The sequence below is a fragment of the Aythya ferina genome (genome assembly GCF_964211825.1).
Source record: "Aythya ferina genome assembly, chromosome: 19".
In the NCBI taxonomy this organism is placed as follows: Eukaryota; Metazoa; Chordata; class Aves; order Anseriformes; family Anatidae; genus Aythya; species Aythya ferina.
This window is the reverse complement of record NC_140309.1, coordinates 7100883-7117034: the sequence shown is the minus strand read 5'-3', so window position 1 is coordinate 7117034 and position 16152 is coordinate 7100883. Positions and strand designations below refer to the sequence as shown.

The 16152-nt window shown below is 43.3% G+C and overlaps 1 protein-coding gene across 1 annotated transcript; it reads right to left on the bottom strand.

Moving 5' to 3' along the window:
- Positions 1 to 563: 563 nt before the first annotated feature.
- On the bottom strand, positions 564 to 16045 carry VKORC1L1 (vitamin K epoxide reductase complex subunit 1 like 1). Its single transcript, XM_084493127.1, has 3 exons — positions 15827 to 16045; positions 5333 to 5442; positions 564 to 4638 (listed from the first exon to the last, which is right to left on the bottom strand). The coding sequence occupies exons 1-3, from the start codon at positions 16018 to 16020 to the stop codon at positions 4412 to 4414; spliced, it is 531 nt and encodes a 176-aa protein (XP_084349253.1). The 5' UTR covers positions 16021 to 16045; the 3' UTR covers positions 564 to 4411.
- Between the last annotated feature and the right edge of the window lie 107 nt (positions 16046 to 16152).

The following is a 16152-nucleotide window of genomic DNA, read 5'->3' as shown; positions in this document are numbered from 1 at the left end:
TGTTCTTAACAGCTCAGTGCAATTGCAAACCCAGCCCGCCTATCCAACCCTTCCCCAGAAGTTCCCTTCCTTCCTCCCTCCACCCCCTGCCCTCCCCACACCCCAAACCCAGGACAATATACAGCAGTTTCCAGATACTTTGTGGTCTTGTCAGAGAGAATTTAAAGCAGGCCTACAGGACCAAGGAAAGAAGGAACTGATAAAAATAACATACTTAATGTTTTTTGCATGTTGCTTAAGGAACTGTAAACAGTAAAGCCTCAAGTCAATGCTGCCCAACCTTTACACCCCCACGTGCACACAACATTCAGCGAGACACAAGGAAGCTGCAGAAGTTCTATAAGCTGGGATCTCTGGGGACCCAAGGGCTTTAATCCTTCTACGGCTAGCATACAATTTCTTTCAAAGAGATCACAACTTCGTACATTTCAAGAAACAGAATTACAGTACTGGCTTTAAAGACAGTTTCTAAGGCTCAGACTGAGTCCAAAAAGGCCTCTGAGTTCATTCAAGCTCTTGTTTGGACTGCATGAATGCAGCATAAGAATGATTGCAGCAAGACGTCCACAGGTAATTTCTACATTTATTTTTTATACCAAAAAGTTATGTGCAACAAATAGAATTCGTACATATTTACATTGTTTTACCTGTTAGCAAAATCGTATCCTAAACCTCCGATAGAGAATCTCTCAACTATATTGATAAAAGGAACATCTGCCCAGTGACTCCATTTAAATGGGTGTTTAATTTGGAGTTTAAAGCACTAGTGATAATAGTTGATGGAACATACAGTACAGAACAAACACCTAATATTTAGGCCATGCTTAATACAGTTGTATGGTAACAGAATACTTCATCTTTTCTGGACCAGTTTTCTCTAGATCATCTTGAAACAACGTTGGCAGAACCAAAGTTACTAGAACTCTCCTTAACTTTAGCCAATGTTAATTAGGAGACCCAAGTGCTGCCCAAAGCACCTCGTCAATATTTTTGATCAAGAGACTGTACAGAAGACAACGAGTGTGTATTACAGTATGCAGAAATCTCCTGATGAGAGATCTGCTGTCACTTTGGAAATCAAAGGTGGTAGGGAATGTTTCCTTGGCTGTCCTTAGCATTGCAAACACTTTACAGTAAGAAGCTTCCAAGAACATTCACTTTCTAAACGAGACTTGAATGCTTCATTGGCTTTAAGAGTAACGAGTACCTTACAGTAAGAGGATTTCAGGAATGTTTACTTCCTAAACAGGTTTTGGGATGAGATTCTTCTGCCTTTCAATTTGCCCCTCCCTGCAGGACGGAGAGCCAGGCAGGGAGTGGTGCTGGGGAACAGCCCAAAATCACAAGCACTGTATCTTAAGACTTTTTTTCCCCCCCTCCATTCTCACAAGTGTTGAAACCACAACCAGAATCTGTGTAACAATACTGCCGCCTCCTCGTCCCTCTGCCAGGCCAAGTGTTATTTACTAGCATTTCCCCATTCTACTGCATCCACAGGACTTCCCAGAATTTCCCTTCAGTTTTGTAAACGGCCAATTCGTATCAATCACACGTAGGCAATGACAGTTGTTTTGGCTGAGGGGAGGCAGGGGGCAGTTGCATGAAGCACTTGGCTGATTTCTATCCCATTACTAATTGCAACCCGAGCCATTTTACTGGAAGAAATATGCTGTTTCTATCATTTGGTAGCAATGAGGAAAGAGTCAAAGATCTGGAAGCAAAAAGGTCCAAATTTCTACTGCTAATATTAACTTTGCCCTTTATTCAGGCCAACTGCGTTTCCAAAGCACAAGAGAGAAAGTAGAAGAGTTAGGGCCATTTCTAGCAAATCACTTCCAGTAAAAAGTAACTGCAAGAAAAGCACACAAGACAAAGGAGTTCACAATTAAGGGTCAGATTTGCAAGGTTGTGCACAGAGTACAGCTGCAAATTCTTCCAGAGACCAAAGCGATTTTCCATTTGATCCCTACGTGCACACAAACGAGGACCGCAGACATGACTGCTGAAAATCTGGCCCTGAACAATTTTACTAAACAAACTGAATTAACAGACTATGCCCACACAGACAAGCACAAGACACAGTGAAGTTAGTCAACACCTATACTTTCAGTTGATGTTTTTTTCCTTTTTTTTTTTTTCAGTGCGCATTACAACCAGAAATCAGACCAAGTAATCATTGATTAAACTTGTCTCCGTTGCTGCTTGTTCTGATATTAGCGCTGCGACTAACCATTTCAGGCAGCACGTTTACCTCTTCCTCAGATGAAAAGATGCTTTAGTGTAGATCACAGGAATGCATCAAAATAAATCTATACAACATATTAAACAGTGATATTGTCTCAAGGCTTATAAGAGAACAGAGTGAAGCCCTGAGGGACCAGCTTAACACCATTCACTCCCCTCACGTCAAAGTTCAAGGCATTTGAGAGACAGAACTAAACATCAAGACAAGCTTTAACTATACTCTGGTCAATACAAAATGCATTTAATGAATTGTCGTCTAAAACTCTTAGACAAGAGGGACGTGTAATTTAGTGTTACATGCAACAGATGTTACTCATACCACAGAACTCTATACATAAAAGCAGTTTCCACCTACATCCTTGATACAAACCAGAAAATTACTTCAGTAGTAATTTAAATACTATTTTCTGAATGCAACCTAAAAATTCTATTTTCTCTACTGAACGCTGCATGTTTCACAGTCAAGTTCATCCTCAGCAACTTAGTGTTTTTAATCCACTTAGCCGTACAACAGAAGTGTCTTTTTGACATTCATGTGCAAGAAAAAATCCTAAGATTAGTTAAACTAATTCTTTAAATAAGTGGGTATGCAGTTGGAACTCTTCGTATTTAGAAGCTGACAAGGGCAAAAAGCAGCACAGCACCAATTACAGAAAGTAGCTGAATATTTTGGTGTCAGAGTCCGAAACACAAGCATTTTACTTTCCCAGTCACGTCAACCTCCTATCGCATTGAGTTAAACCATATTGCTACCACTTCTCAGTCTAAAAACTAACATAGGTTTCTTAATACTTTTCTATGGCCAGCAAGTTTTCTGGGACTGTTGTTTGTTCATTTTTAAAGCAAGGACACTTCTGTCTGCCAAGTTCAACACAAAGTATTTGGTTTAAGATTTTAAGACAGAAGGCACTTTTAACATTCAGCCTTAGAATACTGCGTGCAGAAACATTACAATTTTGTTCCTTTGCATAAATCTGCAGTTTAAATTTTTTTTTTTAATTAGTTATTAGAAAGAGCAATGATAGCACTATATCACATTTCATTTTCAGGAGCACATTTACTTAGTTATCCTGCTAAACAGACTGCCCTTCCAAAGGATCTCGTGTGTGTCAGGCCTAAAGTTCATGTCCCAATATAGCACAAACCGAAGATCCTGACGAAGATCAATTCAGTATCTGCTTATTCAGTGCACTACTTGGTTATCCCGCTCAGTCAGTGGTTTCCACTGCAAATTGCAATCCTATACTGCAGCACTCATGTAACATCAAACATTAGTAACACTGCCTGTCTGACTGCAGTTTAAAACGAAACAGCACTGCCTGGAAATTCAGTCCTTCCAAAGGGCGCTCTTTGATACCCCAACCCCCAGTCTGTAAATAGCATTCCGGTGGTAACCTTCTATTGACCACATTAAGCTGTTTTCATTCTGTACAGAAATTAATGAAATTGTGGTTTAAATGAACATACTTCAGGTTTCAGCTTTAATTCCATTCTCAATACTGGAAACAAGAAAAATGGAACAAAACCCAACCATCATTTTCGTGACAGCGCTAGCAGCGAGTGCAGCAACACGGTGTTCTCTACAGAGGTCACTTCTTCCATCACGTCAGTCGACTGTTAGCTGAACACTCCGAAAGCTCCTAGGCTAACAAAACTGATTGTACAGTGAGTTCTCCAGGGATGAAACCAATATTTCTAATTTTATTTACAGTATAAGTCCTAGTTAGATCTAAGTCCATCAGCTAAAAAAAATAAAATGTAATACACATACTGTAAACATGGCAACATTAAATATTGTAATGCTATTCTAGAATATTTAATGTCATGATCACATCTTGTTATACCTGAATTTATATACAGGATATTTTATAGCAAGTGTTACCCACTTTACAAGTGGAGGGGGTGGAGAGTCTAGGTTTTGCTGTGGCTAGAACTCCTTCAAAGTAAAGTTAAAGCTTGTCTTTGATTGTATTAGAGCTTTCTTTCATAACCACATTTGAATTGAAGATTACCACAAAAAATTATTTAGGGCCCCTTCCAATTTATAATTAAAAATTCAGTTATGATTCTCAAGGAAAGTGTCTGATATGGAGAATAAAAAATTACTGCAAAATAAACTTAATGGAAGTTGGGTCTTCAGACTGTCAGTCAAAAGTTCAAACAGGCGTTATTCCTGTTTGGGTTGGAGTTGCCGTTTCCAGGCCTCGTTCAAATAAACTAGTCGTTTGTAGTTGATGATAAAGAGAATGAAGTTCAGCAAATATGTGATGACGCAGACAATGCAAAATTCCTTCAGCACGAAGTACAGAATGTACGCCAAGTACAATGACCCTACTACAGACACTATGGAGGATGTCATGAGGATTAGAGCTGCTACTGCACTTGCTGTCATACCTGCAACAAGAGAGAAAGAGTTACTGCTGCTGTTCTCGTCCCCCCTTTCCACAAAAAGCACAAAACCTACGCACTCCAACTCAAACTCAAGGCTACTCAGCAAGTTTGTAGGACATAAAAGTCTGTTCAAAATACCATGAGTTCAAGATGGCTGATAAATCACTACACGGAGGGGAGCTCCTAGGTTCTGCACAACAGTCCTCTGATAAGAAGTATGTGTAGTATTTACCTTCTTCCTTATTCCTGAATTTTGGGAAAGTTACAGGTTGGTCAAGTTATGTCTATTGATACAAATAGCTTTAGAGCAGACCACAGAGTCAGAACACACATACACACACTGCTACACTTCGTGCACTTTTTGCCTGCTATCCCCATATCCCCTGCAGAACTTGCACGTTCCAGTTTCATCTTTTCTATCCTGCAATCCAATGCTAAATACATTTAAGTGATAATACCAGCGCAGCAACTGTCTTGATACTTGTATTATTAATAGCATAGCAGGAAAATTAAGATTGCTCTTGTTAGCATGTGGGCTTTTAAGCCCTTTACACAGATGTACCATTAGACTGGTTCTAATAAAAAAAAGAACACACATTTTATCTGGTATCATGAGGATTCTGCAATGCATAACACATTCCCCTTATCACCATACACCTGTCATATATTTTAGGCTCTAAGTTGCATTAATACTTACCAAGTAACATTTGTAGTATATAAAACACGAGTCCAAAAACACTGTTTGACTGATTTATTGCACTGTCCTTTCCGAAGATGGAACCCAGCAGACCGAATCCTCGACCCCATCTGTAAGACAATGAAACTAAGTTAACTTGTGGTGGGGCACTTGTTGCTTTACCTCAGTATTTATAATTCATTCCTGTTGGGGAAAAAAACACAGAGCTACACATGCTCTGACAGGACCAGGGGGTCCCATCTGAAGTTCAGGGGTATCTGACAAGGAGGCAGCTTGCAACAGGGTGTGCGCTGGGTACACCTTTATCCCACAAACTGCTGATCAAAGTTATGTGTACACTGACAGCTTCAAGTTCACACAATTGCAGCTTCACCAAACACCACGTCTGCTTTCTCAAGTTGTAATTCAAAGCTCTTCTGTCAAATAACCGCGTCTTTCCTCCAGCAATAGTTTTAGCAGCTCTCTCTACTGCAAGAGGAGTTGGACACATGCTCACTAGATATACAGCTACAGGAAAATGGTAAACCTCGTAAGTGGTTGTTACTGCCTGCCAGCATTTACCTCGCTGGCACTACAGCAAGCAGGTTGGAACATATGTTTGCACCTCAGCGGCTCCCGATCCATCTAACGCCTTAGGAGGAACCAGATCTGGAAGGCAGACGAGCTGGGGATGGTACCAGAACAGGAGCCACAGGCCACATGTGCCAGGGCCCTGTATTTGAACAAGCACCTTAACAGCAAAGTAATTTTCAACACTAGTGATAAGGCAGGGAGCTGTACGAGCCCTACTGAGCTCCTGCTATAGTAGGGTGGATAAAAGGTGAGATTAGTGAATGCACTTGTGCTAGAAAGCAGTAATTTGATGTCCAGAAGCAGATCACTCCAATGCATCACTCCAGTTGCTACCCTAGAGGTGATGATCCTGCTAGACCCAAGGTACACCACAGGTTTGCTCTCTGTGCTACAGGAACGTGACAGCGGTGGAAGGCCACCACCACACTACGGCTTCTTCTCACAAGAAAGGTGTCACCGTAACGCAGCTTTACACCACCTCCAAAATACTTCACCTCAGAGCCATTTCTGCAACATTTATAAAACATATTCAAATTTATCACTTTAATTCAAGCTTAGTAACTGCCTGCAATTAACTATTATACCCAAATCTTGCGCTCTTCACCCCTAAATGTAAGTAGAATTATGTACTAATTCCTAAAAACAGCATTGACTGCATACATTAAAAAAATAAAATAAAATAAAGGGTCATGCTTTGGGTCTCAAGTCTTGCAAGTGACTGAAGAGAAACCTGTGCATAATTGTAAAGCTCCAATCAGCACAGAAAAGGCTGGCACTTGCTTTACCATGGAGACAGTGCCTCGCATCTGGTTGCAAGTCTCTGTAGCACAGGAAGGCCAGCAGTCCCCGTGAGCTTACAGCACGGCTTGGGGTGAAGCAGCACCACGGATGGACAGCAAAGATCTGGAAGAGCGGCTGTAGAGGTGCGAGGGCAGCACTTGAGAGCAAAGGGAGCCACGCTTCCACAAGGGAGGGATTTTAAAAACAAAATATTGTACAACAAGACATAAACAAATATTACAAAGAAATACTGCACGTCCAGAAGAATCTCAGCTATGAGAAGACTTTCTTCCCACACTGGATTTTAAGTGAGAACTGCTTATTCTTCAGCCTTAATTTGATAAGATACTTGCAGCACATCTAACAACTCTGTCCGGCTGCCCAGCCACCAAAAACAGTATTACAGGCAGACAAATACATTAAAAGCATCATTATTCTGCATTTAGCAGTTGGAATTTTCTCTATTAACACATCAATAGACACTTCAGCTTCCTACCCACGAGTGCAATTCATTGTTCAAGTCCCCAAGTGAGGGTAAAATCTACTTGAAGCCTTCCAGGCCTCCTTCCTGAGGCAGGTGGCAGAACTTAACACGTGCATGAAGCCTGCAGTCCCCTTGCTCAAAGCATCCACAAGATGCCGACGTGCCACTCTCTCATCCTCCTGAGATCCCACCCTGCTCGAGAGCATCACAAACTTCAGAGAGTCTGACCCTACAGTTATTCAGAATTCGATGAATTGCTGTTAATGGAAAGCTAACGAGTTCCAGCCCTCCGCGACAGGCAGTGTCCTCAAGTCACCATCTACAGCTGCAAGGTCAGAGCCCGGTGAAAGCTTTTTCCACGTGCACTAGTTCGTTAAGCATCTTGTTGGCCTTGTAGCCGCTTTAAGGACATCAAGTGTTGGATTTCAGTCCACGGAGCACAGCTCCAGCCTCGCATCTTACTCCACATGCTTTGAAGTGGTTGAGAAGCCTGGAGTGGAAGATTCAAAGCACTTTCTCAGACTTACAAGGTTTGAAGTGTGGGGAAGTTTTCTACATCAAACAAATGCAAAAAAAAGAAAGAGACTAATTTCTCTACGGAAGAGGCTAATTCATCCCCTAATTCTGTCACAAAGGTCCTAGAACTTGCTAAAACACACGATGAATCAAGTCATTTTGCAAGCAGTTGGAACAGAGGAGAGGGAAGGGGACTTGGACAAAAATCTTCCTTCTCATATCTAAATCATATAAATCACACACTATTTTTTTTTTACTTCGAATATCTAAAAAAAAACAGCAAACACAGCAAGAAGACAGACTGCACTTAACAGGGAAAAAAAAGAAATTAAACATCAGTAAAACTAATGAAGGATAAGGGTTATAGATTGCTCAGAAGTTCTCTAAGAAACTTGTCCTTATAAAAAAGGATTTAATTTATAAGAACTGACTATTAGTCAGCTCAGAATTTGTTTTTTTGATGTAAAAGGCTGGGTAGAATGTTAATGTTAATGAGGAACTGTTTGCACAGTAAGCTAAAAACACAAGCTCCACACCACCAACTTGTTCCTGGCACTGCCTCGTGGCTCCCCATCCTGAAGCAGCCGAGTGTTCTGCTGTGGAAATAAAGCTGCAGTCAGCTGGAGTGATTCAGAGCAGTATCACAAAGACATGTGGCAGGCCTACTTCTGCCACACCCAAGTCTCACTCTTATTTGAACGTAAAACAAACCGCACACCGGCCTGAACTAATTTCAAGGAAGTTTTAAAAGAAAGCTTTAAGACACCTTACTGCGTATTTTAACTAACTCAGATTCCCCCTCTGTTTAAGATGGCAGCCTGCTTCTTTTCTCATTTGCAGTTAACAGCTTTGAAAATGATTTGAAAAGTTATGCCCTCAAGAAGATCTTCACGTTCTCAGAATGCAGATTCGAGAAACCCAAGACAAAGTCTTTAGAGGCGTGTAGTTTCCCAGCATCTAAAACTGTAGCGTTCAGTGGCTTTTTATTCACAATGTACATTCCTTTTATCAAAAGTAAGACTTGAAGGTCATTACCCACCCTCTAAACAATGGTGTGTGATAGTTAACAGCGCTCAGAAGCGTCGGTTGTTTTTTTTAACATCTCCAGTAACTCTGTGCACTTGACACTTGTAACAGAGCAGAAAAGAACCGAGGTCATTTTGATCCCCAAGCGACATATCTCCATTGCATCGGGTGCTGTTAAATCATTACTTCTTTCGCACCACTACGAACATCCTCCGTGTTCCAGAACAGCACTTACTTACAGGAGCACGCTCTAACACCGTGCGTGTCACTGTGCTTTAGCAGTGACAACGCTGCTGGAGAAGGGCAGCCCGGAGAACTCCACGCTGTACTCTGTACTCTCGGACACCTGAAAGGCCAAGCTCCACGTTTAACAGGTTAGAAGCTGTCAGAGTTATCAGTATTAGCTCAAGACGAGGCACAGTTCCAAGCCTGCTGAACACAGTGAGTCAAACAAACACAAAGTGTATATTTAGCCAGGAGTCACATTAGCTCACCCACTTTCTGGAAGAAACACCGCGCCGTTTCTTCCAGCCAAGCACCCCTGCTCTCACAGCTACCAGTAGATGATGCTTTTCAGAGCTTTTACACAGAGATAATTCCCCAAGATGCTCTCCTTGACCTCAGTTATCCCTAAGAAACTTCTGAACTGGAGTTTCACCTGCACCAACACGCTTTGTAGCCTGCCTCGAAGCCTTCCTCAGTGCACCTGGACACGTTCTGAACACATCTTTTGAGCTCTGTAACATCCTCCTGCACCGAGCTCCTGAATCATCCCACCTCACCTTCACCTGGCAGTCCTTAGTTCTCACCTCAGGAGAGGAACCAGCTGCTGTATGTTCATTTTAACACACAAAAAAACACAGACTGGGTCAGGTCAAGCCCAGGCAGCTCCAGCACCATGGCTCTGCCATCAGAACAGCAGATGCCCAGGACAAGGCACCACGTACTTCCCCAGTTCATGTTCTGTCTCCTAAATGTCTTGTCAAAAGGGCCATCAAATCCTTCAGGAGGCCAGATTATCAAATGGCACAAGTGATTCAACATCTGAGGACACTGCACTTGTGCAGCAGCAGGCTTTCCCAACACATCTCTCACAATTTTTAGCTTAGCTGTAATGAAAAGGGCAAACAAAAATCAACAAAGCGGTGATATTTTCAGGGAACTCTAAGTAAAGAACACAAATTCTGCTTCTTGGCTACCAGCGCCTTACTTAAAACCCATCATTTCAGGATTGGTTTTCATCCCATACAAATTATTTAGCTATCAGCAGCAAGCACCATTTAGCCATTTGTAATCCTGAGGAAAAAATATATATATATATAAATATATTTTTAAAATACTATATTTGAGAAGTGATATGCAAATTTCCTTGAATGTCATCTAACTTCTGCGAGACATTACAGCACAGAATGAGAGTTCCCAGGAGGGCAGCACGGCTGGCCTATGCTCACACATTGCCTTCAGTGAAAAGCTGATATAAAGGTCAAAGGATCCGGAGCATTTTAATACTGAGCAATGTTAAGAAACTCTGGTTGCAGCTTCTTTACAGCTTCACTGGAGGATTTTGGATTAAGCCCAGTTCATGGTTACAAGGTCACTCAGGCCGCCCTAACAGTTTTAATAAATTAAGTAAAAGCCTTCAATTAGAAGCCACAAGAAAGCAGATTAAAAATCCCCATTTGTAAGCTCTCCAGGAGCACTTACAAGTTTTGATAACTTGGTTTCATGTTTAAATCTGCCAGCAGTATTTACCACAATCTGCTAGGATTTTGTTCTGTGTTTCCTCCAGCTCTACACCAGAAAACTGGTCCAAAAAATGTCAGCAGCTAGATCAGCAAAGCCTCGAGCAGACAGTGGTTGATTATTTCATAGCAGTCTTTACCGAAGCACCCACAAGCCAACAGCAACACGTTCCTTCTACATCATCTTTTATTAACCTATCACAAATGAAGCCCAAAGCTGAACCACGGGCACAATTTTCCATTTTCATGGCATCAGGCAAAATCGTTCTCGGCCCTATTACAAAATCCAGACAAGCCAGAAATAATATATTCATGAAATGCAATGATACACATTACGGATCACTGTAAGGTTGATAAAAGGACTCAAATAGCGAGGGTACTGGGTTTGTTTTATAATACGTAGTGGCAGAGGCACATCTTTTATAACAGCCTCAAGTATTAAGTCATCAATATTCTACTGAAAGGATGAGACAAAAGGGACTCAAACTGCCAGCTTCTGTGCTTTGGGAGCACCTGGGTTCAGAGCTAACAAAGATGGGTGTCTGTAAGCACTCCCACAAACACAGAATAACCCCGAATCACCCCGCAGCTCACATCCTCCAGCCTCCCCCAGGACCTGCCAGTCCTGCCCAAGTCCTGCTCGCACCAGAGCTGGCACAGCAAACGGGGCAGATAACCTTGGCTCACGCTGCAGCTTTTTTCTCTCCGCAAAAGTATTACTTGGAGTCCCTTCCCACTCCTCTTTGGTGCTGAATCTGCTTCTACAGAGCTTTAGGAACTTGTACCCTTTGTTAAACTTTGCTGTAAGAAAAACAAACAAAGAACTTTATTCTCACCCCGAACCCAAAACGCAGCACCAGAGCAGCTACTGGGAAGAAAAATAACTCCATCCCAGCTGACAGCAGGACCTGAGATAGGTTCTGTCCACACGGATTTCTGCTGCCCAGTCAAGAAACCAGAGATCTTCAAACCTTCCCTCAGGCAGCACAAACAATGAATCCTTGCTACAGAGTAACTGGCAAAGCATCCTTACGGCTGCTATCTAACGATCTGCAGACCTCAGAAATGAGCAACAACCAGTTTAAAATCACAGGACAGATTTTGGCATAGTCTCGGGAGGCCACATTTTCATGTAGAACTGTTTTGGCAGTTTGAGAACAACAACTATGATTCCTGCTGAATGGCCACCAGCTGTTCATGTACTGCCCTTCAGCAGTTTCATCAAGTTTTTATCTCTTTCTCTACAGGACCACAGATGCCTAACAAAAACAGGGATGTGGCTCAGGTTAAAGACATTACCGACAAGCAAGGGCCAACAAAGACAGTAATATTTCAAAAAGAAAAGCACATGAACCCCATTTGCCTACACTGGTTTGCAAGAAGCGACCAGCCAAGCACAATTTTTCACCTTACAGTCACCTACAACTGCAACTACCAACCCCAAACACATCAAGACACTTCCTGTGGGTACGATAGGAAAGTGCTGGGCCATCAGGAGCTTACTGGTAAAGTGAAAGGTAACTGCTATTTAATGTCCTTAACCTGGAACCAAGCAAACCTGACAGACAGCAGGTTTACAGGAAGGTCCCCAACAGAACTGAAGGGGAACCTGCGAGGTTGGAGCTTTGTTCCATGTCTCACTCCCTTGGATAACAGGGTTGTTCTTCTCAACTTGGCATTCTCGCTCTGAAGATGTACCAGCAGAACAGATTCGGCAAGGTGTGCTTCACCAAAAACCACCACTGGTCAAAGTTTTTAACTTTAATCCATTGCAGCACAACTGAACACCCGCTGGTGGACAAATAAGCCCTACAGCAGTGGAGTTATGCTCACTCATCACAGCACTGAAGTACTGCAGCACAAGACTGAGCAACTCAACTACATCACTCACGCAGAAGACAGAAAGCTGAAGAAGTCCAAAACCCACATCTGAACAGGGGTTTCAGAGTGGCTCAGCCACAAGCTGACAGGCAAGCCAAGACATTGCACATGAGCACGAAGTTCAGAGGAGGGAATCCCTAAAATGTCATCTATCCAGACGAACACTGATTCTTAAAATCCTGGTTTGATTTTAGAACCTATTCAGTGAGTTGGCTAAAGATGTTGGTCACTATTTCCAAAGCTCTTCACTTTCACAGCTGCCTGAAAGCTACAAACATGGCTGAAGATGGATTGTGACGAGTCACTGGTCATTCATTTCAGCTGTATTAAAGTTGTCACAGCATTAACACAATCTGGGGTACAAAACTCTTTCAGCAAGAGCCATCCACTAACCTGATCTGTCCTGCAGGCACCTTAAATTAATCCAGAGAGAAAGCAAAAACATACCAAAAGACCCCAAAACTCTCCCATGGCATATAAAACAAAACAAAGAGCTCAGGGGCTCTGTGTTACTACTAAAATGTCCCATTTCATTTCAAGCCACACCACCAGCCATAGGACTTGAAACTTGTTAGTTTAATTTCCGCTATGAAACTATTATAATAGCAAAACCAAAAAGGTTTTTAGGACCTGCTATTAGCCAGTCTCATTATAAATAAAGCCATTCCTGCCACTTAATTATTCTCAGATACAAGAGAGCAATCCACTTAAAGCATCTCCAGCAATTGCCAAATTAAAACATTTGCTATTTCCCTACATCTTATCTCTCCCTGGATAATGACAGTGGTCATTATGCAGTCCTTAACAGTTTTTCTTTCTAAACCATTGTCATGAACTTTCCCCGTGATAAAAGCTTGAAATATGCTGACCATTAACATGTTGAGCAGTCAGAGATACTAGGAAGGTAGCTCTCCAGCACAATCTTCTGCGTGAGTCAGTCTCTGATACAAGATTTTCCATGCTCCTCCCTCTGCGTGCTGCTAATCTTCGCATTTCTTCTCTCATTCTTGTGCCAATACCAGATTTGGCTTAAAAACAAGACTTGGGAATAACAGCAGCTTATTAGTGGAAAAAAATCCTCCCCAAAGACCAGAACTTTGTTACAAAATAACTCAGCTAAAGATGACTCCACGAGCTTACTCCAATTATTCTACAAATTCACTATTAAGCCCAACACCGTGACTCTACTTCTAAATTCAGTCCTCTGCTGGAATCATCGCTTGAAACGTGCAGGTTGTTACGCTCCAAGTTCCATTACTTCCATCAGCAAATCTACCTTAAATAAAGTCACACAACCGAAAGAACACTCCAGAAGCTGGTGAGAGACACAAAGAGCAAGTCTGCCATCCATTTAACTCTGTAAAAACTGATCATAATCACAAATTATTGGCTTGGTTGTGTAACTGGCGGCGTAATAGTTTAATGAAAAAAGAAGGAGCTGAAAGTTAAATCTGCATTGCACGTGTGCACCACATTTGAAAGTCTGCTGTCTTGGTGAAATCTGAATTACGGTTTGAAGCTCCTCCCAGAAACCAAGCTTCAGAGAAACTTTGGTGACACATGGTAGCAACGAGAGGCATTAAATGGGAGAGGGACATAAGAAGGATTGATGGATGGGATGCTGTGGCAACACAGAAAATACAATTTCTATCCTCGTTTTCCTTCAAAATTCAACAGCTTGCCCTCTTGTCTTGGTTTTAGAGGAATATTCCTTTTTTGTCTGCATCCTGCAACGCTGGAAGCACATTCGTCTCCAAATAAGGTTTGACTGAGCAGAACTTGCATGCTCCTTTTTCCGCAAACTCTTTTTACCACCTGCTTCAATTATCATGAGCTATCCTGACATTTGCAATACTTCAGTCGTTAAGCATGATTCTCCTAGCAACTGCTGGGGAGATTTCAGCGGATTTTGTCCCTAAACGTTCATGTTATTATACAGAACTCCTGCAGTAGAGTATTTACAGGTCTTACCACAGCTTACACAACATTTCTGCTGCAGCATTCCCAATGAATACTATAATTACACGGCATTATTCTATAATTAGAGATATCTACAGATATAATTAGAACTATTTTGCTTTTCAAAGCATTCGGTAAATACATATTAAAACTGTTTACTTGAAATTCCCAGTCTCAAGAGCAGCCTTTACAATAACAACAAGCTACTGAAGGGCCAATTGTATACACGAATAGACCACTGCCAAGGCTACTCAGGTGCTTGAGTCCTTGTTATTCTCTTTCACCTCTAGAGCCATGAGAAAAGTATCTCACAGGGTTTACTCTCCATAGCCCACGCATAATTTTAACTTATAAATTTAAGCTATCCAGGCAGGCATATTGAAGCCTTCTTGCTGTTTCGATATAAACATTGAATTTCAGGACACTTCGCCAGTAGTGCCATGACCAAGCTTGTTATCTTCACAATCTAAAGACTGCCTGATGACAGACCGAAAGCAGAGTTAGAGCCCTCATACAATCCCAAGAGTCTCTTCTCAGACATCCCCAGATACACCTCTCCCCGTAACTTAAGACGATTACGCCTATGTCACCCCAGAAGTGATTTCAGCAGTAAGATTTCCCTGTATGCTGTGTCTAAACAGATTAACCAGCTCCCACCTTACCAGATTACGGGCGTGTTCTCACCCACAACTTTGTTACGATAATAGAGCATGTGCCCTTACATGAATTGTGACCGCTTTTGTGCAGGTTACACCAAGAGGAGGGAAAAAAAATGACATAAAACACTCCAGTGAAGGTACAGATATAAAAACATAAGCTTTTAATACATAATTTTGCTGAACAACCTAAACACTCCTGCTCTTAGCTCCTTACCTATGTATACCTTTGCATGCCTCTACATATGTATGCACAGACATGTATATGCACACACATACATATATGCATGTCTTTGAACAAATCACCTTATTTTTTCGGCTGAAATACTTGAGAGCGTGCTTCTAGGTGGGTTTCCCAGCCAAATGGCACCCGTGGGCACTTCCTGCAGCACCCTCACACCGCTGGCACCAGTAACCGCCCGGCAGGTTACGCCCTTTCCCTGCTGCCACCGAGCAAACCAGTTACCTGACAGGTAACGACCCAAGCCAGCAGCACTCTGAAATTCACACCCCAACTCTCCTAACAGAGATGAAAAACACGTACCTTTAAAAAACACCCCCTAAAATAATTCCTGATGGGAAACTGGCAAAATAAATAGAGCTTTGAGCGAGGCTCGTGCTGCTGAGGCACACCTCCCTGCGCCGAGCCCCCCGGGGCCGCCCAGAGACCCCCTTTGGGGCGAGCACCGGCACCACAGAGCAGCCCCCGGGCGGGCAGCGGCACCACACGGAGCCCCCCAGCCCCTCAGGCCGCGACCCTCTTCGGCTGCCCCTCAGCAGCTGCCCCCCACGCCCTTCATCGCCCCCCCCCCGGCCCGTTGAGGCCCGCTCCCCTCAGCCCCTCAGCCCCCTGCCCGCCTCCCCTCAGCCCCCTCACCTGGACGTGATGGCGGCGGAGCAGCGGACCCTCTCGCTGAGGTCGCACAGGGCCTGGTAGCGAAGGTCGCGGCCCTTCTCCCGCTCCAGGTGGCAGGCGTAGAGGGACAGCAGGATGCCGGCGGCGCACACGGCCGAGCGGGCCACCCGCTCCCAGCGCGGCACCGACACTCGCAGCAGGACGGGCGCCGCCATCTTACCCCCGCCCTCCCTCCTCCTCGGCCCGCGCCGCGCGCCCGCCGCCGCCCGGCCGCGCATGCGCGCCCGCACCCCATTGGCTCGCTCCGCCCCCCCTCCCTTCCACCGCTTGGCCGCGCCCGACGCGTG